Source organism: Aedes aegypti, chromosome 1 (assembly GCF_002204515.2).
Source record: "Aedes aegypti strain LVP_AGWG chromosome 1, AaegL5.0 Primary Assembly, whole genome shotgun sequence".
Classification (NCBI taxonomy): domain Eukaryota; kingdom Metazoa; phylum Arthropoda; class Insecta; order Diptera; family Culicidae; genus Aedes; species Aedes aegypti.
The window spans coordinates 142940744-142966595 of NC_035107.1; the positions used below are offsets into that span (position 1 = coordinate 142940744).

The 25852-nt window shown below is 40.4% G+C and overlaps 2 protein-coding genes across 2 annotated transcripts; one reads left to right on the top strand and one right to left on the bottom strand.

The window, feature by feature from the left end:
- The first annotated feature begins 36 nt into the window (after positions 1–36).
- On the top strand, positions 37–10080 carry LOC23687855. Its single transcript, XM_011495471.2, has 3 exons — positions 37–149; positions 251–566; positions 7802–10080. Exons 2-3 carry the CDS (start codon positions 307–309, stop codon positions 9306–9308), a joined length of 1767 nt encoding a protein of 588 aa, XP_011493773.2. The 5' UTR covers positions 37–149; positions 251–306; the 3' UTR covers positions 9309–10080.
- A 6631-nt stretch (positions 10081–16711) lies between these two features.
- LOC5579201 (NIF3-like protein 1) lies at positions 16712–24719 on the bottom strand. Its single transcript, XM_001657274.2, has 4 exons — positions 24542–24719; positions 18206–18448; positions 17551–18056; positions 16712–17486 (listed from the first exon to the last, which is right to left on the bottom strand). The coding sequence occupies exons 2-4, from the start codon at positions 18403–18405 to the stop codon at positions 17296–17298; spliced, it is 897 nt and encodes a 298-aa protein (XP_001657324.1). The 5' UTR covers positions 18406–18448; positions 24542–24719; the 3' UTR covers positions 16712–17295.
- Positions 24720–25852: the final 1133 nt, after the last annotated feature.

A 25852-nucleotide genomic window follows, 5' to 3' on the forward strand; every position in this document is an offset into this window, starting at 1 on the left:
TTTTGTTTTGGGTGGGTATAATAACCAGCGCACAGAAGAAATCCCCACTCGTTGTCAAAAATATTTTGATTCTTCGTGAAAAAAGAAACGAAAAAAAACAGCTCCATTTCTGCAAATCCCATTTTGTCTATTATTTCCGTAATTTGAAGGTATTTTCTCAAAGATTTTACCATAATTTTAATCAGCAATGACTGATTGAAGTGACGGAAGAAAAGTGAAGTGTTAAAATGATCAATTTCTTCTACAACAGGAAAACCCTCTAGCCAAGCATCGAACACGGGCAGCAAGAGGTAAACAAAGCATAAAATGGATCCCATAATCGACTGGCAAATATCACGGCACGACATCAAATCCCGGGGCCAGTATCTGCTGGAAACGGGAAAGTGGGCTGATTGCCACTTTCTGGTCGGCCAGGAACCGAACCACCAGATGCTGGCCGGACACAAGCTGATTTTGGCCATGGCCTCGCCCGTATTCGAAGCCATGTTCTACGGAGGCTTGGCAGAGAAGAATGATCCGATTCCGATACTGGACATCGATCCGTCCGCATTTAAATCATTGCTAGAGTAAGTATACCGAAAATCAGTGTGCCCACTAAGTCATGGTCTGAAAATTGACTAGAAGAATTTGGACATAATGTAGTCATGCATACCATTCAAGTAGTATGTATATCAGTGGCTACCAACCTTCTTGAATTTGCGACTCTCTTTAAAGTTCGACACACATCTCGCGAACTAAAAAAAAAGATGTTTATGGAATCAATGTTTATACAAACCTGCCGATATTCACAAAATGATTGTAAGGGTTCTTTTTTATTTTATCTTATCATTTATTTAGCAGGCTCAAGCGCTCTTAGGCATTACGGAGCCGGATTATATTAATTTGATTTACAAAATCATATTTGCTTCTTATGGAACTAGGTTAGTTTTGGGGAACCGTAAAACTCGCGGTTTGGCCGAGGTTAAGGATTACAATCATTTTTGGAAGAAATGTGAATTTTAGGTTTACTCGTTGATCTTCAACAGCAGCATATTGTAGTGGCGTTATTGGTGCTGATTGGTGCGATTAAATTGTCTGAAACTTGTCAGTAAGATGCAATTATATAAGGGAGAATTCATGCACAACATGTTGACTAGGTTTTGAAAAACTAATGTCAATATGTTTTTTTTCTACCATATATATTCAGAAAACTGTTATTTTTGGGTACTGTGGAGAATAAACCATGATCAAACAATGTTTAAACTCAATTTAATCTTATGTGCATGTTCGAAAAACTTGAACAGAATAAAATCAGCTCTCAAATAGTGGTAAAAGCAAGTGGTTTTGATTTTCCACACGCTAGTTATGATGTTTCAAATCCTGAAATCCTGATTTTACGTGACAAAATAAACTTCTGGTCAAAATTTTAGTCAATTTGGAGAAAATTTAGATGCGCTTCAAATCAATTATGTGTTTTTGGACTATTTTCAAGGTTTAAAAACTCGAAACTACTGAACGGAACATTAAAACTTATCGGAAATACCTCTACATAGTTGTTTATTCAATTCTACGAACTTTTGTCGAACACGGTTTTGGGATTAGAGCAAGTTTAAACATAGTTTGTTTGAGGTTTGTGCTTCAAGGTTCTAGAGAATCACTATTTTTGGGGAGTGTTCTCCCTGAAAAACATACCTGTATGAAAATTTTGGATTTTGAATTTCCAGAACATGATGACTATGCATTTCTAAAACTCAATCTCAAAAGTTTAAAGATACCTTTTATCTTACGAAAATAAAATATAAAAAAAAATATATATATAAAATAGTTAATTAGGAAACTTTCGTAAATCCGCTCTTGATGAGCCAAGAACACTACCATGAGCTTCAGGGAATGTAAAAAATGAACACGTTAGCACTGCCTTTTCTCAGTCGATGATGATGATTGTTTTCAAATCGTTCTGAGCATATCTTCTGCGCGTTACCGCCGCCGCTGGATGTGGATTTAAAATTAGCGCCGCAATATTGTAATTTATTGCCTTAAGCAACATGTAAGCTATTGATGTTCAATGAATTTATAAATATATTACAGTGATACCTCCACGAGTCGATGTTCCATGACTCGATATCGACTCATGGAACCATACTAAAAACATATTTTCATGGTTACTATGATGGTACCTAGAAGCAGCTTTCCAAAGAATTGCTGTTGCATGACTCGATATTTCCATGAGTCGATGGTCCCTTCAATATCGACTCATTGAGGTTTCACTGTATGTTTGATTCCCGTTGACGAGGGCCTGAAAAAAATAATGTCGATGGGTGTTTTATATACCATGTATATTGAGAAAACTGTAATTTCTGTGTACTGTGGAGAACAAATTTGGATCAAACAATGTTAAAACTCAATTTAATTTTTTTAGCGTGTTCGACAAACTTTAACAGAATATAATTAGCTTTCAAATAGTGATCATTGCAAGTGGTTTTGATTTTTCACATGCTAGTTATGATTTTTCAAACCTTGAAATAAGCCCAAAAACACATTTTTAACTTGAAGCATATTGAAATCTTCATTGAATGAGCTGAAAATTTGACCAGACTTTGTTCTTAGCATGAGAATTCAGAATATTGCTTGACCGGTAGATTTCCACACATTTTTTTCAAATATGAACAGGTCTAATGGACACGTTGTTAGAAGTGGGAACGATGACATCTTAAGAACCGCCCTTCTTCTTCTTCTTTCTGGCGTTACGTCCCCACTGGGACAAAGCCTGCTTCTCAGCTTAGTGTTCTTATGAGCACTTCCACAGTTATTAACTGAGAGCTTACTATGCCAATGACCATTTTTTTGCATGCGTATATCGTGTGGAAAGTACGAAGATACTCTATGCCCTGGGAAGTCGAGAAAATTTCCAACCCGAAAAGATTCTCGACTGGTGGGATTCGAACCCACGACCCTCAGCTTGGTCTTGCTGAATAGCTGCGCGTTTACCGTCACGGCTATCTGGGCCCCTAAGAACCGCCCTACGCTATAAAATAGCAAGAAAGAAAAAAAATCGGTAGACCGACGCATACATGGAAAACATCGATACGGCAGGACATAGAAAGAAGTGGGATTCCGATAGAAGTGTGGCAAGAGAGAGCTACAGACAAAAGAGCAATGGACGAGGAAACAAAAAAAATATACGAAATGCTTCAAGAAACCAACGAAGACGACACGTGTAGCGATGATGAAGGCAATAGAACGGATGATGAAATATAACCCTCTGACTGCGAAGGATTCTCAAGCGACGACTCTTCCGTATTGGAAGGAATGAAAGATGCATAAAAAAAAGAAGAAACAAATACCGTAAAACGGAGTAACTTTGATAGTTTTTTTCGAAGAAAACTTGAATATTTATGCATGATGTTTCAAAGAATTATAATTTATATTTTTTAAACAAGCACTAGTATCCTAACTATCGATTGCAGTTGATTGATTGCCTCAAGATTTATTTTGAATGGATATATATATATATTTTTTCATATAATCCAAAGTCGGCTTTCTATTTTGGGGTAACTTTGATAATGTAGTATAAATCGAACATAATTGAATGAATTCGTAATATTTATAGGGCACTGCATACTGCTAGGCGTTTAAAATTGCATGGAAATTTCTGACTTAGATTACAAAAATGGTCTCAAATTTTAAAAATGGCTTTCGCTAAGAGATTAGAGTCCGAATTCATGTTCTACTACAAATAGGCTGTCAAGGATATGCAGAGGCGCGTGATCGGGTGTTGGCCGATCAATGAGAGAATGTGCAAGTTGAGACTCAAAGGTCGGTTCTTCAACTTCAGCATAATAAACGTGCACAGCTCTCACTCCGGAAGCACTGATGATGATAAAGACGTTTTTTACGCGCAGCTCGAACGCGAGTACGACAGCTGCCCAAGCCACGACGTCAAAATCATCATAGGAGATCTAAACGCTCAGGTTGGCCAGGAGGAGGAGTTCATACCGACGATTGGAAAGTTCAGCGCCCACCGGCTGACGAACGAAAACTGCCTACGACTAATTTATTTCGCCGCCTCCAAGAATATGGCCATTCGTAGCACCTACTTCCAGCACAGCCTTCCATATCGATACACCTGGAGATCACCACAGCAGACAGAATCACAAATCGACTACGTTCTGATTGTTCACGCACAACGCGAACGGTGTGCAACATTTCAACCCTGATCAGTTTAGTCATCGTTTTCACCCTGTTGTTGATCCTGCCTATGTAATCCATTCCCCCCTATTCCCATTCATGTAAATAACCTCGAGTCGCCGCGAGTATTTCGGCTACTACCACTAACAAACACCCTTTCCTACCTGAACCACACACACTACTTCACGCAACCCTATCGACAAACTTGAGCTCTCCATCATCACACCACCCGGACCACCGATTGCAGCATCCAGTACATAAGACAGTGGAAATTTCCCACCGAAGCCATTTCACTGTGCATGCAATGAGTCCTTCTACCTGCAGCCTACTTAAGGAGCTTGCGTGCACAGATATATTCATTCAGTATTTAGCCGTTGCATGGCACGCGAATAAACCGTCGTAGTTCGAAAACCGATATCAAAAGTGTTTCCCTCACCGAAAGCAGCCCAACCTAGTAGTCCTTTTCAGGACTGTTGTTAAGAAATCATATTCACAGTCTGAGCTATCGACATCCCAGGCATTCCTTCAGGAGAAGGAATTGGCCGATCATCCCTGGCATTCCGAAGAGAAATTGGCCACCGAAGCAGGGATCCTTCAACCGAAAGGATTGCCCTCGTCATCTACTGTCCGTGATCGGACACTGATTGATGGACTCCGACATAATCGACATCAGGACCTATCGTGGCGCTAACATCGACTCTGACCACTACCTGGTGATGGTCAAACTGCGCCCAAAACTCTCCGTCGTTAACAACGTACGGTACCGACGACCGCCCCGGTATGACCTAAAGCGACTTAAGCAACCGGATGTCGCAGTGCATACGCGCAGCACCTTGAGGCTGCATTACCGGAAGAGGATGAGCTGGATTAAGCCCCTCTTGAGGACTGCTGGAGAACAGTGAGAGCAGCCATCAACGATGCAGCTGAGAGCAACGTCGGGTACGTGGGACGGAGCCGACGGAACGATTGGTTCGACGAGGAATGTAGGCAGATTTTGGAGAAGAAAGCAGCGCGGGCGGTCATGCTGCAAACCAACCAGCCCCCACTTTGAGGGAGGTTAAGGATGCCATTCACCAGCTCAAGAACAATAAAGCTGCTGGTAAGGATGGTATCGGAGCTGAACTCATAAAGATGGGCCCGGAGAGGCTGGCCATTTGTCTGCACCGGCTGATAGGCACAATCTGGGAAACAGAACAGCTACCGGAGGAGTGGAAGGAAGGGGTAATATGTCCCATCTACAAGAAAGGCGACAAGTTAGATTGTGAGAACTTTCGAGCGAATACCATTCTAAATACGGCCTACAAAGTATTATCCCAGATCATCTTCCGTCGTCTATCACCTATAGTAAGCGAGTTCGTGGGAAGTTATCAAGCCGGCTTCTGTGACGGCCGATCGACAACGGACCAGATCTTTACTGTACGGCAAATCCTCCAAAAATGTCGTGAATACCAGGTCCCAACGCATCACCTCTTCATCGATTTTAAGGCGGCATACGATAGTATCTACCGCGTAGAGCTATGGAAAATCATGGACGAGAACAGCTTTCCCGGGAAGCTCACGAGACTGATAGGAGCGACGATGGAAGGTGTGCAAAATTGTGTTAAGGTTTCAGGCGAACATTCCAGTTCGTTTGGATCCCACCGGGGACTACGACAAGGTGATGGATTTTCGTGCCTGTTGTTCAATATTGCGCTAGAAGGTGTTATGCGGAGAGCCGGGCTTAACAGCCGGGGTACGATTTTTAAAAGATCCAGTCAATTTGTTTGCTTCGCGGATGATATAGACATCGTCGGCCGAACATTTGAAAAGGTGGCAGACCTGTACACCCGCCTGAAACGCGAGGCAGCGAAAGTTGGACTGGTGGTGAATGCGTCCAAAGTACATGCTAGCTGGTGGGGCCGAGCGCGACAGGACTCGCCTAGGTAGCAGTGTTACGATAGACGGGTATACGTTCGAGGTGGTCGACGAGTTTGTCTACGTTGACCTCCACAAGAAGCTACGGTCAAACAAGATTCACACCCGCACCAAATGTACCATGTACAAAACGCTCATAAGGCCGGTAGTCCTCTACGGGCCTGAAACGTGGACGATGCTCAAGGAGGACTTGCAAGCACTTGGAGTATTCGAACGTCGGATGCTTAGGACGATCTTTGGCGGTGTGCAGGAAAACGGTGTGTGGCGGCGAAGGATGAACCACGAGCTCGCCCAACACTACGGCGAACCCAGTATCCAGAAGGTGGCTAAAGCTAGAAGTATACGATGGGCAAGGTATGTTGCAAGAATGCCGGACAGCAACCCTGCAGAGATGGTGTTCGCTTCGGATACGGTTGGTACCAGAAGGCGTGGAGCGCAGCGAGCTAGGTGGGCGGATCAACTGCGTATCGATTTGGCGAGCGTGGGGCAGAACCGAAGATGGAGAGATGCGGCCACGAACCGAGTTTTGTGGCGTGAAATTGTTGATTCAGTGTTGTCTGTTTAGATGTTAACTAAATAAATGAAAAAAAAATGCGGATTGGATTACCGAACAGCTCAATATAAGCGTTAATTTACGCTACATCTGCTTCCCAATCACTATACATCCAACTCCACGTTCTGCTCTGTCGCCGCCACTGTAGTAGATGTGATACTTGAATGAATTGTTGGCGATGGGATCCACTGCTCGGAATTCACATTCTTCGGTTTTGGGTTCATTCAAAGTTCTCATGTTCCAAGATTTGACTTTCCAATCGTTGTCTTTTATTCGTTACTGTAAAATCAAACCGGGCCCAGATAGCCGTAGCGGTAAACGCTCAGCTATTCAGCATGACCATGCTGAGGGTCGTGGGTTCGGATCCCGCTGGTCGAGGATCCTTTCGTAAAGAACATTTTCTCAATTCCCAGGGCATAGAGTATCTTCGTACCTGCCACACGATATACACATGCAAAAATGGTCAATCGGCAAAGGAAGCTCTCAGTTAATAACTGTGGAAGCGCTCGTAAGAACACTAATGTGAGAAGCAGGCTTTGCACCAGTTGGGACGTAATGCCTGAAAGAAGAAGAAGAAAATCAAACCGATTGCTCTACTTTCTTAGTTGGTGAAGAGTCTTCGATAGACCACATAATCAGGGTTGCGCTTCTTACATCGTGCTAGAGAGGCTGCCCCTTCAGTGCTGACACGATTCAGCATTGTTTATTCTTTACATAAGGACCCCGGTCATGTCCATCACAACCATTCACCTAAATCAGGGCTTTGGATCTGTAGCTCTGGTTCTCAATAGTTTCAAGTTCTTTCGTACATGCTGCTATGGAAAGCTGTCATGCGCTAGCGGTGATGTACTTTTGATAATGTTTACGTGCTAATGTTGAACTCGTAGTTAAAATGTTTGGCCATCATCAATTTATTATTATTTATCAGAATCCTAAATAATTTATTGAAAAACTTTTATAAGACCGCCCGCCACAAACAAAAAGGTCTCATCTTGCCCGCCTAGCCCCAAATCAATTAGATTCGCATTATGAAACACTACATATACGTTTTTTTCTTCATTTTGGCACATCTTCCTTAACTCGGGAATTTATTTTTCAAGTTCGAATGGCCACTCTGTAAAATGCGTTGTTAAACTTTGTTCATACATTCCATTACTCCTTTTTTAGGTACATCTACACGGATAAGATCAGCATTAATTCGGTAGACAGAGCTTGTGAGCTATGCTATGGCGCCAAGAAGTACATGTTACCTCACGTTGTTGAGCAGTGCATAACGTTTCTGTGGTCCGACCTTTGCCCGAAAAACGTCTGCCGGGCCTATGAATTTGCCAAGCTGTTTGAGGAGCCCCGTTTGATGGAGAAGTGCTTGCAGATAATGTGCACCAAAACTATAGATGTGGTCCAAGACTCGAGTTTTGAAGACGTCGAACTCAGTACGATCATTACGATCCTCGATCAGGACGTTTTGAACATCGATTCCGAATTGAATTTATTCTGGGCAATTAATAAGTATGCCGAAAAGCATGGATTATGTGCCAGTCGCAATTCCGATTCGAGTCAGTCCAATAACGACCAAGATCCAGTAGATTCACCGCAATCACCCCCAACCGTGGACGTAGAAGCTGGTCCTTCGAACGTCCAGCGGGCTGTAGGCAATCCCAGTATGCCTTTGGGAAATGATCAACAAGCTGCCCCAATCCCATTGATTAATACCAATCGGCAGCAAGAGCTGCCCACAATACGAGATGCCATACGGCGAATTCGATTCCTTTCGCTGAATCCGCAACAATTTGCGGAAGGTCCGGCTCGAACTAATCTTCTGACACAATCGGAAGCATTTGCCATCTTGATGAACATTTCGACATCCAACAGTTGCTATCCGATGCCCGAAGGGTTCACCACAAACAAGAATCCAAGAAACGCGTTCTCGGATTCAACCCCTGCTAGTCCCATGGCAGGACCGAGTGGCAATGCCCCTCCCATGGGACACCGGCCTGGTACTTCGGGTGGTCCAAGTGGACTATTCACACAACATGTTCCTCCACCGCAACCAGCACCGTTACCATCGCAAACCGTTCCTGCTCCTGCACCGGCACCTGTCCCAGCAGCACATCCCGGCAGCCCTCAGAGCCCGGATTTTTATCCGGATTATCTAGATGAGCTGCGTGCTAATGATTCAAACTACGACCGCAAATACTATTGTCGTCGAATCATGCGGCAACAGACGGAGTGCTTGAATACCTCTGTTCTGGATTGTTCGTTGACCTTCATCGTGGATCGATCGGTCTGTATCACGGGAATTGAAGTCCCCAGCCAAGTTCAGGGTTCGTCCATCGTGGGTAACGATCGATACTCCGAGCTACTGTATGCCCATCTGCTGGATGCACACGGTTCTCGCCTCACCTACACGCACTGCAATCAACGTGTGCAATACAATTCAATGCTGGAGATTGCCTTTGATCGACCCGTCTTCATACAGCGGCACAAAATGTACAAGATTGGCGTCGTGTTCAACAAGGTCGGATGGTATCCGGTAAGCCAGTCCGTGGCAAAGGTCAACTGCGATAACGTCTGCTTCACGTTCTGCGTCGGGTCGCAGTCGGAATCGGTCCGGGATGGCCTGATCCGAACCATCGTATTCACTTACACGCGAGATGGAATTGCTTATCCTTGAACGAAGGAATATGATGTAAGTACTTTTTATCTCAATAGCTTCATGGTAAACATTTTCATAGAATGAACCACATTATTATAATCAAACTTTTAACTATATTCATCGTTAATCGCATATTTCTAACATTCGCTCTAAATACCATTCGCATTTTTCCAAAGAAAACTTTGATGATTCTGTAATTATTATTTTACAAATTAGTAATTTTGATTCCTAATTAAGGCGAAGTAGGCCGTCATTGAAATTTGTACGCGTCGTTGATGATTGTTGGTAATTCATCTCGCGATTTCGAATCAAAGAAAATCAGTTGGTTTTGCACTGACACAGCTGTAAAAGTATCAGCATACTTTATGCATGTTAGCGCTTACAGTGAAACATTTTCAAGTCAATATAAACTATCAAGTCTGAGTTTTTTTATCACTTTGAAATGCAAGCTGAAAAGTCATCATTGTTGCCAAAACGAATGACGGGCTACTTAGCCTTAAAGCTTAAATGAAGCTCTCATCTTCCATTCATAAATTAAGCATCAGACACAAAAACATCAAGTCATGCTCATACATAATTAGCAAACTTTGTTGACCTCTGAAACGCAAGCTTCTTTCCATACCTATTTGTACGAGTTTTTTTTTTGATTCAGCAGAAATGTGTATTTTATTTCATACCTTTCACACTCTTCCTACTAACCTAATATGTATCTGCAATTATATGAATTTAGTTTAGGCACATAAAAACGTAGATTTTACATCACTTGGAAAAATAAAGTATGAGCAAACAAGTGAAGCGCAGTCATTTGGAAAGAAATCCATTAAAAATAAGTCAAAGGCAGAACTGGTAGTAGGTCTCTAAAAAGTCGTCATTTTCAGTTGAAGTCTCTTTTTCGATCCAAATGGTCTCTAAATTAACTTTCCTTGGGTGAATCCAAGTGCGAAATTTAATAAAACACTTTCAGAGATTCTACGAAACTATTCCACAGGTCGTTCTGGAATTTCGTCTTAAATTCAACCAGTACTACTATCTCCAGTAACTTCCATAGGTATTATTCTCTGAAAATTCTCCCAGTCCTAGAGAGACTCTTCCAGAATTTTCTCAAAAGATCAAATAATCCATAAAGGTTTATTCCAAGGCATTAGAATATTTTTATTATTGATTTTTCCATAAAAACCTTCAGGAATTCCTCCGTCGATTTTTTTTCATTTCGTTTCCAGACATGTTAAAGGACATCTATTCAAAAATTTCATCCACGGTTTTCACAAGAATCGCTTTGAAACTCCTCCGCAAATTCCTCCATTAATTCGAATTCCTCTATTAATTTGATCAAGAATTCCACATATATTTTTGCCATTTTAAATATTTTAAATGGATTCTTCTACAGTTCCTTCAAGGTTTCGTAATAGCAAATACCATCAGTGCACCAGATTTTTATCCGCTCATGCCCCTATTTCCGCTCACTAGTGTAAACATTGATTTTTCGTGTCAAAAATCAACATTTTTCTCACGGATATATTCTAGCAATATTAACAACTTTCAAATGAAGTCGTCTGACATTATTTTCATTTGATAAAATAATTCCTAATATTGAAAACATAAGACCTCGTGAGCGGTTATTGGGCCACTAGGAATTTGTGTGTGTTCCAATAACCGCTCATGCGAAAAATTGAACAAAATTTTAAAGAAATGTAGATTTTAGTATACAGCCTTCTTTATTGCATTAGTAGAAATGGTTTGACCACAGAAAATATCAGGATAAATAACGAAATCTGAAATTATGCATTTTTCTAGTAAGTTCGTCACGAAATCTGTTTACGGTGAGCGGAAATAGGAACACTTACAAGCAGTAACAAACGCAATTAAATATTTTTTTATAAAAGTTTTTCAAATTCTTTTTATTTTGCCGCTGATTACCTATATTTGGAGCTACACTGTGACATAAAAATAGTATTGATCGACACAATAGTTATTTTATAATAAACATTTGGACACATAACTTCCCTTAAATGAGCGGAATATGGAGCACTGATGGTACTACAACAATTAATTATTCTTCGGATCATTCCCTCACAAATTTCTCACGAGATTTTGTCTAATAATTGTCAAAAAAATCCTTCAGTAAATCTTTTCTAATTATATTGGTTATTTTATCAAAAATTGCAATTTATCGAGTCCATGTGTGCTTTTGGAGATCATTTTTCCTCCCTATTTCTTCGGGGAGGGGCCTGTACATATACCGTGTACCCCCGCTAATGGGCTTCATAGCCGTGCGGTTAGCGGCGTCAGTCGTTAAGGCGTATTGTGCTACGGAGTGTGGGTTCGATTCCCGCCCCAGTCGGAGAAAACTTTTCGTCAAACGAAAAAATCTTCACTGGTCCACTGGTCGTTCCGTGTGTCCGTTGTCTAATGTTAGTTATGTTCAGTTTGTGCGGCTTATGGCTGAAGACGGTGTAAATTGTCTTTTTTTTATTTGAACGGTAGCTCGTGCAAACCATCGGTGTTCATTTTCAAATTGAACCTCTGGTTACCCTACGAACCACAGAAAATCGTTTTTCTGGATACATTTTTCCCTGTTTTGTTTTGTTTTCTTTCTGCATTCTGCTCCACGGTGTCCCATTTCACTTTACAACGTTCCATTAGCTAAATGACGTTTGAACCATTTTTAATCTAAACGATGTGCAAATTAGCGGGGTACAAATTAAAAAGTGTTCAGATTAAAAGCGGCCAAACCAACGGGGGTACCTGGTAGCACTCAACACATGTAGCAGAAGTAGTCTAGGCAAACTGCTTTTTCTAGCCGACTTAAACAATGTTACAATGTTACCAACCTCGGCAGGGCTAATCCTTTGTAGCCAGCTCTTGGTCGGCGCGCCATAAGCGCTACAATTCTAGCATATGAGTGACAGCCGTAGTTACTGCATTCCAGCATTCGCCATCCGCACACATTCTGTCTATTATTGCTGTTTGCATTTGAGATGCAAATCTTTATTAAACTTCCTCCAAATGCGGTAACACAAAACAATCGAAGGACACATAGCAACGATTCTAGAAATCACCGCCGCCCTAGCAAGAAACATTTATCATTGACACCGCATTTCTTGTGAAATATCTTATCGCATTTGGTGTTCCCGCATTTGATACATAATTGCGAAATTCAGTCCTAGCTGCAAAGCAAAGGAGAACACTAAGTCGTGTCAGATTACAGTGTTTTCCTTCACAGGCAACGCGATTATCTTCTACTTCTTGGCATTACGGGCTCACTGGGACAGAGCCTGGTTTTCAGCTTAGTGTTCAATGAGCACTTCCACAGTTATTAACTGAGAGCTTTCTTTGCCATTTGTTGCCATTTTCGCATTCATATATCGTGTGGAATGTACGATTATACTCTATGCCCAGGGAAGTCAAAGAAATTTCTATTACGAAAATATCCTGGACCGACCGGGAATCGAACCCAGACACCTTCAGCATGACTTTGCTTTGTTGCCGCGGACTCTAACCTCTCGGCTAAGGAAGGTCCTATCTGATGATATTATTCGATAGGCGATGCAAAAGACGGTACCTTCTGAAGATGGATACGTGGCGAAAAGATGTATGGTTGCTAAGGAAAAAGTGACCTACGCTGCTCTGCCCATAACTGCAAAACAGTCACATTCGACATTTTTGACAAATTGGAGTTAATACCATGGAGAGTCATCAAATGATAAATACTTTCGATCAACTTACTGAAATCTGTGAGATTGTTCTAGACAATTCGAAAAAAATACCAAGTTTTTTTATAATCGCATAACAGTCACATTGAGATTATACATGAGCCTCATAATGTAATAGCAATGAAATTGCTATCAGAATTATTTTCTGACAATTCACCTAGTATGCGACATGAGTTGTGCAAAATATCAGCCTCAAATAAGCACTTTTGAGTTCCTGGTAATTTTTAGAAATTTTAGTTTCCTCCCATACTGCCATAAAATGCACACTTTTAATTCCATTTACTCCATGCCTACTTTTTTCGAATGTTACAAATATGCAGTTATGGGCACAATCTGTCTTTCAGAGCGGAAAAGCTGGCACGAACCAAGCTTTGCGATCAACAGGACATGGCAGCAGTGGAGAGGCCAACACTAAGCCTAAAGCCAAGAAAGTCAAGAAAAAAGAGCCACGGGATAGCCCGGGGGCTTTCCTTAGCCGAGTAGTTAGAGTCCGCGGCTACAAAGCACAGCCATGCTGAAGGTGTCTGGGTTCGATTCCCGGTCGATCCAGAATCTTTTCGAAATTGAAATATAATCGAACCTGCTACACGATATACAAATGCGAAAATGGCAACTTTGGCAAAGAAAGCTCTCAGTTAATAACTGTGGAAGTGCTCATAAGAACACTAAGCTGAGAAGCAGGCTCTGTTCCACTACGGGCGCAAGGCAACAGCAACACGTGGATACGAGTCGTAAAAAAGAAAGGCGAAAACAGAAAACGGAGTCCGATGAAAATGCTAAACCGGAAACAGCGAAACGTAGGAATTTAGGCGAGACCCTCGTTATTAATGCCAAATGTCGGATTGGTATAAAAGAAACCATGGAAGTGAACTTCCACCTGACGAAATTTATGTCAGGACATGATTGTATAGGCAGTAACTGCATAGATTCGGACACGCAGAATCTCACCATTCCGAGTATCCTGTAACAAGCCACCGGCCTGATATTCAATACTTACTCAGGCACAAGAATCCATGGAATAATGTTTAATGGGCGATTAATAAGCTGAAGAATAACTGCTGGGAAGTACGGTATTGCGGATATGCTTCTCGGAGTAAGCAGCATTCCTCTCTGATTAATCATTCACAATCGGTTCGGACAATCAATAAACAAAACAAACATGATGTTTTACGGAAAGTGAACACATTTTATTTCTATTTCATTATGGAAGTATGTTTGATGATTGTGGTCGAAAATATAAGCGAGGTGATTTTCGTTAATGTGTTTATAATCTTTTGTTTCTTGAGAATGTTTTAAATAAATGCATCATTTGGGAATAATGCGTATAAATTGATACCAATTATACACCGTATGAATCCTTCTTCTAGTTCAAATTAAGCACTAGTTCTAATTTGCCCCAAAATAGCACAATCATCAAACAAACAGTTATGGAGTGGCTTTAAGTATAGCTATTGATTATTGTGGATAGTCTGTGTGATAGATGTTGGTATATCTGTTTGGTCTAGTGCTATGTTTGCATGTGTTCTGTTTCACTACGTTACGTACACGAATTTTAGGAGGTCGTTTCCTTTTTTTCGCGTTTGTTAAAATTCCATAAAAAGTCGAATTGCACAATTTTTTTTGTTACATCCATGTTTTACATTCCGTACATTGTTTATATCTAATCCGAACGCTTTGCTTTATTCGTTTTTGGGTTTTGATTTTAGTGTACCGTTTGAAAAGCTACGACACATATTTTATTGGTTCATATTACATACTGTATTAACGTATTCGGGATTGTGGAAAAGGTCGTTCCTTTATTTTATACGTTCATGTGACAATAGGTCAGTCATTTTGAGGATGAAGTATGAGCTTGAAGGTACAGAAGTACAACAAACACATACTTTTGAAAATTTTTATTAATATGTTTTACTGGTTTAATGTATGGGATCAAAGGCATTCACTCCCGGTGAAAAGTTTGAACATACCATAAACAAATATGGCACTTTGTATGCTTATATATCAACAGGTATTGCGAACAGTGTATAAAATGTATAGGTCTCATTTCAAAGAAAAGTTTGTAATGTATTTTTGGAGGGCGTTTCCAATCTTTTCACCGATGGAAGATACTAATCAAGTAACCACATGATACATTAGATTACCTCGTCTTCTAATATAGTGCTATTACAGAGCTGATATGCTGCATATGCTTGTAGTGCTAGTGGTTACTTGATTAAGCCTTTGAATTATCTGAATTGCGTTGCCGATGTATCGCATAGCGAAAACAGTTAATTATTGATGCTATGCATTGAATTATAAAAGTATCTGTTATTATCATTGCAGACCCTTCGAAATGGGGGTTATCTAGGATAATCTCGCGCTGTTTGCATAAAGGATAAATCGATGAATATTGCAACACTTTGAAACTTGCGTGATATTCTTCATACTTAGGGACTGTCCATTAATTATGTAAGGGTTTATGGAGGGAGGGGGGGTTTGAGATTTCTTACGGGCCATACAATTTATTTTTAATTTTTATACAAAAAATCTTACCATGGGGGGAGGGGGGTTGAAAAACCCCGAAAATTGTCTTACGTAATTAATGGATCGCCCCTTACTAACTTTTGATGGCGGTACGTCATTGCTGCCCCATTCCTTTCTTCGATCGTACCACACTTCCGCTCCACTTAGTCAAATCACCTAGCTCGTTGCGCCACTCTTCGTCTTGTACCGGTTATATTCGAGGGGAACACTTTTTTGCGGGAATGTAGTCTGGCATTCTCACAACGAGCCCCGCCTATTGTACCCTTCCAGCTTTGCCGACTTCCTGAATACTGGGTTCATCGTAGAGTTGCGCACACTCGTGGTTCATTCTTCTCCTCCATATGCCGATTTCATCTACTCCGCAAAAGATCGTCCTAAACACACGTCGTTCAAAAACACCTAGCGCTTGCAGATCCTCTTCCAACATTGACCGGTCTTATCAGTGGCTTGTGCATTGTACATTTAGGTGAAGTTTACCAGCTCGTGACTTGTAGAGTTAGTAGTAGAGCTCAATTGTGTAGTTATCAGTGAGATTCCGGTTGACATGGAAGGAAAGCAGCAAACCGTTCTCAAAACTAAGACTTATTGTACGAGTGACGTGAGATGAGAATTGTCGGTCTCGTATAGTGAGGTGACAATTGTCGACTTGAGTGAAGTGATTCTTCATTTGATTTGCACGGCGAATTATACGTGATCTTGAGTTGCAAAGCTGCTTTAGATATCGTATCATGGTTTGTTTTTCAAGTTACCGAGCGTTTGATTCGATAGCAAAACAACATCTACAGCAAGCGAAATTTGATCATCAGAAAGCAGTTTGTCTGAGAATTTTGAGGAAAATAATCATCAAGGTATTGATCGAACGGAGTTCAAGGCAGTTAGGTAGATGCGGCAGTATTATGTTCAGAATCGCCAAAAACTTTTCGGATGTGTATGGCCTGAAGCCGCTATATTGCTCGATCGCTAGAGTATTGCTCTGCCGTTTGCAGTCCACGTCATAACAATGGAGTAGACCGAATAGAGTCAATCCAACGCCGCTTTCTTCGCTTTGTGTTTCATAGGTTTTCTTGGACCCTATCGACTTCCAAGCTATGATAGCCGTTGTCAACTGATCAACCTTGAACCTTTGCGAGTCCGTAGGAATGTCGGCTCGGTTATTGACGATGTAATACAAGACAGCATCAAATGTGAAGTTGGAAGTTAATGTTGGACCTTTTACTTAAACTAATCCTAAAATTTAACCATCTTATGTAAGATGTAATAAATATAGACGCGTTATCAATGAATCTAAAGTGTCACAATAATTATCGAGTCAACCTAAATAGCTACCAGAATAGCTTCATCGACGGTCGATAGATATGGATTAGATCTTTGCATGCGCTTGGTTAATACACAGGTGGATGGTACGTAATTTCATGGAAACTGTTGATTTATGTTTTCGCTATGTAACAAAACACCGTCACACGGTATTGATTTCGTATAGAATGGCATAGTCTTACAAACTCCTATCAGAGCAAGTCTAGTTATCGTTCCGTCTACGACGAAACAGGATTAGATTATTTAGTTTTTCGCTTCTTGTTGCTGCAAACGACTCTCTTCTGCTTGGCAGGGGCTTGTCGTGGAGCGCTGATCGATTGCTGGACTGGGTGGTTGCCACTGGTAAGGGCGCCGCTACCGCTGGCCAATTGCGACTGCAGCTGCTGGTGTTGATGCTGCTGCTGTTGCAATTGACCAGGGTCTTGCTGCGTGTGTTACCAGTGGTAAACCGGAAATCAGTAAGTCTGCAACGGATCGGCGTCTTGCTCAGAGACATCAATCTGAATAGCTTGATAGTCCTTCAGCATGTTGCGCAGGATTTCTCTGAATATCGGTAGATATCCTCGCTCCGAATTGCTGTGGTTCAGCAAAATCACGTGAATGTTCTGATGATTCGCGTCTAGAACATCATGATGAAACATTTCTCCTGAAATCGAGCGAAACAAAAATATTAGAGTCTGCATCCATAAATCAACTCATTCTCAACAAACCTGTAATGTAAAGATCAGCCTTGACTCCCTTCAGTACGCTGGTACCCGATCCAGCACAAACGGCGAATGTTCGAATAGGTGACTCCAAGTTCCTGTTGACCGCTACGGCAACTTTCAAGTCTTTCAATTTCGTATATGCTTTGATTCTGTCGATGGCTGCACCGAGGGTTAGTTCCCCTTGGATGACGCAAAGTCTTCCGGCACCGATCGACGGATTAGACAAATTCTCCAAAACGGGTTGTGCACTGGCCAACGGTAGGGCAGAAGCTAACCAATCGTTAACTCCGTTAGTGACGCTGTCCCAGCTGGTGTGCGGTGAATACAATGCGATTTTGTTCTCCAGGCAAATCGATACAATACGCTCCTTCCATGACTTCTGTGTGATCCTCTTAAGAGGAGCAAAGATCGGAGGATGATAGGATATAATCATATCGGACCCTCTTGCCATGGCTTCACTCATTACATTCTCGGTGAGATCGTTGGTTAACAGAATTTTGTTAACATTCCTGTAAAACATTCTATTAGTGATCTACGAATTTCCTTAACTAAACAAATTTGTTCTCAGATTCGAGTGTTAGCTGGCTTTTTTTAAAGTTGCACGTGGACATTCTATTCATTATGCCTTGAATCATCCTTCGCCGCCCTATAAACTTACCGCTTGGTGAATGGTTCAATCAGTAATCCCACGTTGTCCCATTTTTCCGCCAGATTTTCCGGAGCGAACTCATTGAGCTTCTCCACAACTACGGATAGTGCCACGCCGGCCATTTTGCGAATAACTTGATAGTTAGAACAAACTTTGGCTCGATTCTGAACGTTGGAGATGCAACCACTGGGTTTATACAAGTTGAACATTCACGAGGCTGTTTATGACGTACATCAGTAGGTGTCGCCGGCTCTGTAATGATAAAAGAAATATATTTACACATTAGAGTCTCTCACCACGAGATGTATAGGGATGGAGCATTTCGACGGAAGATCGTATGGTGATCGAAAGGTGGAATCAGCAATTCGGTGAACACCTGAAACCTGCCAAGAGCGATAACACAGGAGATGGTCAACACCCTCGATTAAATAACTCAAGAACGGATTACACCCACAAAACGCTACATGTACCAGATCATCTTTCGTGGCTCAGACGTTCGGAGCATAAGGCAAACTAAGATCGGTGAAATGGTCATAGTCATAAGAAAGTTAAAGGGAACAGCTCATAAGCAATTGGCAAACTAAGTGTATGGTGATGAGACTGAAGTGTAAATTCTGACTACATGAGCGACTCTCCAGCCTAGAAATCTACTGATTTCGACGTGGCCGGTATGCTCATACAACTCAAAAAGGACCCACAGGACACCAAGATGACGGCGATGAGGCTGTCGATTGCAGATGCCAAAAAAGTGATAAACTTGAGCATACTCAAGGTAACCTGGTCGGAATGCCCGCTGAATATACAGCAGCCTTTACGTTGAATATACAGCAGGAGTTTGATTCAGGTGCTTCTGGAAGGGCCATTAGGCGTGGATATGCAATGGCATCGACAGAAAGAAGGTACGTAGAAGATGCAGAAGTGAAGGCCAAAAGACGATGGATGATAAGTAAATTGCTAAGTGCCTAATATGTGCCGACAGACCAGATCACGGAAAAACTGAGCACTATGGTCCTCCGAACATCTAGGGGGAATGGTCCTCCGGAAATCTAGGGGGTTGGTTTCAGGCCCTGCTAGCCAGCCGTAAAAAAATCAAGCAACGAATAATCAACGAGAGAATACGAACCGGAACAATCGGTGAAGACCACAGCAACGTAAAGAGACTAGCGATTGGAAGCTCGGTACGTGGAACTGTAAATCTCTCAACTTCATCGAAAGCACACGCATACTCGCCGATGTGCTGAAGGACCGCGGATTCGGCATCGTAGCTTTGCAACGTTTAGAGGTAACCGTACCATCTACCAGAACTACGGCAGCACACACGAGCTGGTAACAGCTTTTATAGTGATGGGTGATATGCAGAGGCGCGTGATCGGGTGGTGGCCGATCAATGAGAGAATGTGCAAGTTAAGGCTCAAAGGCCGGTTCTTCAATATCAGCATAATGAACGTGCACAGCCCTCACTCCGGAAGCACTGATGATGAGAAAGACGCTTTTTAAGCGCAGCTCGTCAGGACCTAACGTGGCCTTCCTTAGTCGAGTGGTTAGAGTCCGCGGCTACGAAGCAAAGCCATGTTGAAGGTGTCTGGGTTCGATTCCTGGTTGGTTCAGGATATTTTCGTAATGAAAATTTCCTTGACTTCCCTGGGCATAGGGTATCATCGTACCTGCCACACGATATACGAATGCGAAAATGGCAACTTTGGCAAAAAAAGCTCTCAGTTAATAACTGTGGAAGTGCTCATAAGAACACTACAGTGAGTAGCAGGTTTTGTCCCAGTGGGGACGTTAATGCCAAAAAGAAGAAGACCTATCGTGGCGCTAAGATCGTCTCTGACCACTATCTGGTGATGGTTAAACCACAGACAAACATACGTAACTCTCTAATTATTTTCATTGTACAGCAGAATAGCGCCCAATTCTGCTGGCGAACAGTGAAGGCAGCCATCAACAATGCAGCTGAGAGCAACGTCGGGTACGTGGGACGGAGTCGACGGAACGATTGGTTCGACAAGGGATGTAGGCAGATTCTGGAGGAGAAGAACGCAGCGCGGGCGGTTTATTGTAGTCTTGAAGAACTGCGGTTTGAGATACAGAATCTCTCCAAAAGTTATAAAGCTAATTTTCCAGTCCGTCTTCCAGCAATCCTCAAAGAGTTTTTCCAAATTTTCTCCCATGAATTGCTACAAAAAGTTCTTCAATTGGTTATACTACGACATCTATTACGAATTCTTCCAGGAATTCCTGAATAAACCAAGGATTTCTCATGAAGTTCCCTCCAAAATTTTCCCAATGATTCATCCAGAGATTAGTCCTTCAGTTTTTCCAAACATTTATCCGAGTAATTTATCCAAGGGTTCTGCAAAAGTGTATTTAGTTTTATTAGTAAGATGCATCTCTAGAGAGATAACTAATTTTTTGGAGTAATTTAATGGGTTAACGAGTTCTCAATGGTATCTTGACCGAATCATTAAACGAACTCTTGAAAAATTCTTCAGAATAACGTCAGAAGGAAAATTTTGCCTAACACTTTTTGAAATATCTCAATCATGAAGAAATATCATACAGAATAAGAAGAAATTCCTTTGTTTTTTTTTATATATCCTTAAGGCTCAAATGCAATGATAGTTGAACGGCAACGGAAGCGGAACTGGTTCGGCCAGAATGGATCACACCATCTCGACTGAGGGTCCTGTCTGGCTTATTTTTCCTGTTTGGTCTTTTATTGAATTTTGTCTGTATTTATCAGGTCTCTTAAAGGTAAAGATGAATCGGAGCCAAAATTCAAATTTTCACGAACACGAATCTGGAGAACGAAACATCCGTTTGACCAGGGTGACCAGTGCACCGGGAAATCGGGAAAACCGGGAAAAAGCCGGGAATTTCGAATCACCGGGAGAAAACCTGGAAATATACGGGAATTTTGATTAGCACCGGGAAAATTTTGCATACCAAGTAATGTTTTAACCAGCACGATCCCGAATCAGATAATGTAGCTGGGTGGACAATTAAATTCGACAATCGGTCAAAACGGCAAGACAAATTTAGTCCTAAATACTGTAAATGAGATGAATTTGTGAATATGAAATTGTATTGTAAAATTATTGATCTTTATTCTGACACCTGACACGAATGCACCTGTTTGGTGTAAAGTGTCGTTAATAAAAAAAGCACGATCTAAACTTTAGTGGATTTTAACAAAATCTTCTAAATTCGAATCATAAGTTATTCAATAGAGTTAAGAATATATTCTTTATAAATATGTTACTACTTGCTCTAATCCAGTAAATAATTAGCCAGCAAATTAAAAACTTGTAATAAAGGAATATCTTGCGAAAAGTTTTCCAAATAGTTTTATGAAGCATTTTATGTTGAAAACTACAATGTTTGGATGTTATAAATTTCTCTAAGCAAGCTTGCAATTGACTAAGATAAAATTAAATGCGTTTACAACCTAAGACATTCATGGAAGATTTGCCATTCGCTTCTTGTTTGAGCTTGGTAAAACTAGTATAAAATTCTAATTCATTTCAGAATTATGACTGTTATTTGTCGGAAATAATTGCCCTGAGAAAATGTTCTAGATTTGTGGGGATAAAACATAACAAAAAATTCTATGCTGATGACCATGGAATGAAATGTTGAACAATTGATAAATTCATTTTTATGTCTACCAAATCTGTTACCGTTTAAAATTTAAACTAAGATGCATTCAAAGATTGACTCAATCTCATAATATAAACAAGGGTCAAACTTTTTTCAACACTGAACTTTTTCATAACAAATTCCACGATTACTTAAAGAGACCGTCGGAAAATATCGTTTCATAGACCAAACTGGAATTTATCAGAATCAGTATAAACCCAGAAAATTTGAGTGCGCAGCAAAATATCTGATATCCGTCCACCCTAATAGAAATGCTTTGGTCTATAACTAAAAAAATAAGTACGAGTTTAGTTTAAGTCGTTTGATATGGTAAAAAATTGATATGGTAAATAATGTTTCCTAGCATATCATTAAACCGGAAATATTTTCGAAATACCGGGAAAAAAACCGGGAGAAAACCGGGAATTTGAAATTGACTTTTCACTGGCCACCCTGGTTTGAGCTGAAAATCTTATCAATTGGTCACCTTCAGCTAGTGATCAATCGATTAAGTTTTCAGCTTAAATGGATGTTTGGTTCTCCAGATCCGTGCTCTTGAAAATTGGAAGTTTGGCTTCGATTCATCTTCACCTTAAAGTTCCTATTACTAGGACACTAAGTTCCTACCAGCCCTGAGTGATAGACGTAAGGCTCTAGTAAGAATCGATTATTTGTCAAAAAAGAAAAAGCAGTTTTCTTCGTATTGATTAACAAAAAAGAAAAAGCAGAACGTCCGTTTATCATAGTTGACAAAATGAAGAAACTGATTTTTATGATTCCTATTCATTCGAATGCTCAAAATTATTTTATTTCTGTATTTCTGTAGTGCACAATCCAATAAATGTTTAGCTTCATCGGTCCACTAACACTGGAAATTTGCTTCCGCAAAGTTTTTACGATAATTATTAGAATGGGACAAATCACATAGGGAAAATCAAGGCGGATCTCTTATATCTGTATATTACAACGCAGGGTAACACGGGGACCCTAATATTCTTATTCCGATATCGAGTCGCACAAATTTTGGGTGACAGCTTTTTTAAAAGTTAATTGTGACGATTAAAATAAAATTGGCACTAAAAAACATAAAGTTGTTGGTAGAACCGACACAATTGTTCTGGAATTTTCAATACAGTCCTTACCATACAAAATTAGGCCACCCTATTGATAATTTTATGTGAACATTTTGTTAGGTACACTCAAAAAAATCCAAACGTCAAGGCTACGTGAAAAATCACGTAGAACCTTGAAAATGAATTTTTCGAGAATTTACCTGACCAACGTAACAATCATCGGCACATGGCTCGAATTGAACTGAGCCATCTGTAGTTCTTACTGAGGTTCCCTATTGCCATGACGTGAAAATCCCGTACATAGTCTTCATTCATTCTGACAGTTGAATGCTGTGTTCATTCTGTCCCCTTATCATTCGTTTGTCAGTATTTGTTGACGATTGAAACGGAAGGATCAGAACTATCACAAACTGTTGTAAAAAGTTTATTCTTGGCGAAAAATGCATGTAAGTAAATGTTTAAATTGTGAATACCTATATGAGTTATGCTAATATGTACTGATTTCGTAAATTCTGTTTTCGTTTCTAGCTATAAAAATATCTAAATCGTAGATCAGCATCATCAGCGGAATCTGTAGTCAGTTGCAGGGCACCAATCGCGACTCACGCGCAAGTGACCCAAACCCGCTCGCAACTTTTTAAATTCCTCATCAAGCAGTGCCAATCCGTACAATCCATGTTCTCCAAACAACAGATTTGTAGATCCAGTGTACCGCCTATGTGAAATAAAAAGCTTTGCAGATCATCCCGACTATTGAGCTCAACAAGCATTGAATGAAGGTACTACCTCCTACGCAACGGCTGCTCCTGGGGCTGGCCAGAACATGACGATGTGAGAAGCAAGATTGAAGGGTCATGTGTCATAAATGTAAACATTTTTTATGTTGTAGTTTATTTCACGTTATTGTTTTTGAATAAAGATGTAATCATTTTAGGAATAGTTTTATTTATTTCAACGCATCTAAATTTGGAACAAGTGTAGTGTAACGTAATGTGTATCTAAATGTTTAATACAATACACTGGAAATTCACCTGTACTTCACAGATACAATTTGTGAAACGTACGAAAAAAAACACGTAGCAACTACCGGATGCATCAGTGCAAACGAAGAAGTTCAGTAGTTCATGCGTTCATTCATGATTACTTTTGATTAACGTAAGAGCTACGTGAAAAGTGCGATGGAAAAAAACTACGTATGTTTTCACGTAGCCTTGACGTTTGGATTATTTTGAGTGTATTTTATAATTCTTATTTTATCCGATTTCCAGTAATTGAAGCATATTTAATATATACTCTATAAATGCCAGGTATTGTCCAGGTATGCAAGCTTTATATTCGTAAGGTTTTTGGTACCGTACGGTACCAAAAACATCATTTAAACTATTTGACACCCGGAATATTGAAATAAATTATTTAAAAAATCAAATCATTATATGTAGAATGATAACACAAAATACATTGCAATAGGATTGTCAAATTTGAAAATAGCAAAATCGCATTTTTTTAATTATTAAAACATTAAAAATAGTGATGAGACATAATTTTTTCAACACTATTCTCAATCACAAAAAAGTTCACATCAAACCGTAAAATTTAGGTGACGTTGTATCTACACATATAATATACTCACATTACCACTATCCAGAAGCCTTTTCCCAAGATTTTTATGTCAATTTAAATCACTTTTTTCCAAATTTTCACCGCCTTGACCATTTGCACGATTTGCACAATTATTCTTTGTTTTTTGCAATTTTTATTTTCGCATTTTTTCCGACTTTTGACAGATGTCAGACACGCTTCGAAAAGAGGGAAAAGATTTGCATGATTACAACCTCGGGGAGGGGAGATCTGGGTATCGAATAGAAATAGCGGTTCAGTTTTGTTTGAATTGACCGTTCTAACCGGTTCACTGAAGATGAAGTCTCTACATAAGGTACCGTGGGGCAAGTGGGTAATGGATTTCGCATAGTTGGGATTCTTCAAAATCTAGAGACCTTAAATTAAAAACAAATGAGATCGTGTATATTTTTTAGCTTGACTCCCACCAAATCTAAGCATTATAATGAAATTGATTTTTATGTAAAATTGAAGAAAAAAGTACAGAAAAAGTTTTTGAAAAGCGTCGCCTTACTTTTCACGTGCTCCACAGGTGGGGCAAGTGAAAAGTTTATCGTTTAGAACAATAAATTCAAAAACTAACAGTTACATTCACGATTTTTATTACCTTTAACATTTGTTAAGGCGTTCCAATGAACAATAACATAAGTAACAGGCAAATAAAGTAAATGTTATTCTTGTGGGGATTGCTCATCAAACCTTCCGGTCCGCCTCATAGTTACGTACTATTTGGTGCTGGGTGTAGTTCTTGTTTTTCCAGCTGTATTGAAAAGCATGAGCCATAGTCTTTGGCATACAATCGGATCTATCTTTAGCAGAAAAGAACCGAAATGTCTATCGACGACCGGTGATTGCTAGCAGATATAGTGGAGAGCTTGTCTTGAAACGTTCATCGCTTTAAGCTAGTTGAAAAACTGAATACACTGATTGCCTGTCGATCAGAGCCGAACTAGGCATAGATCGTATACATACATCTGAATCTACATGTCTCCGATGTATTACATCGTTCCAGGTGGGAGTTATCTGATATGTGAATATGGTACCATAACAGAATTTGTATTGCGTGAAGTTAAGACACAGCAGAGTATTGGGTACATAGGACCAAGTCCCTGCCGGGTGGCGCGAAACTGATGAGCGATAGACAATAGAATCAACAACACTGTCATAAGGGATAGTAAGCATGTGACTATTGTCGAAACTATGATTAGGAGGCAAATCAACATCCCAAGATCAAATTTTTGTTACAACCCAATGTAGGTATTATTAAATTAGGCTGTAGAAAATGATAAATATCTGATCACTTAGGAACCTTGCAACAGGTAAT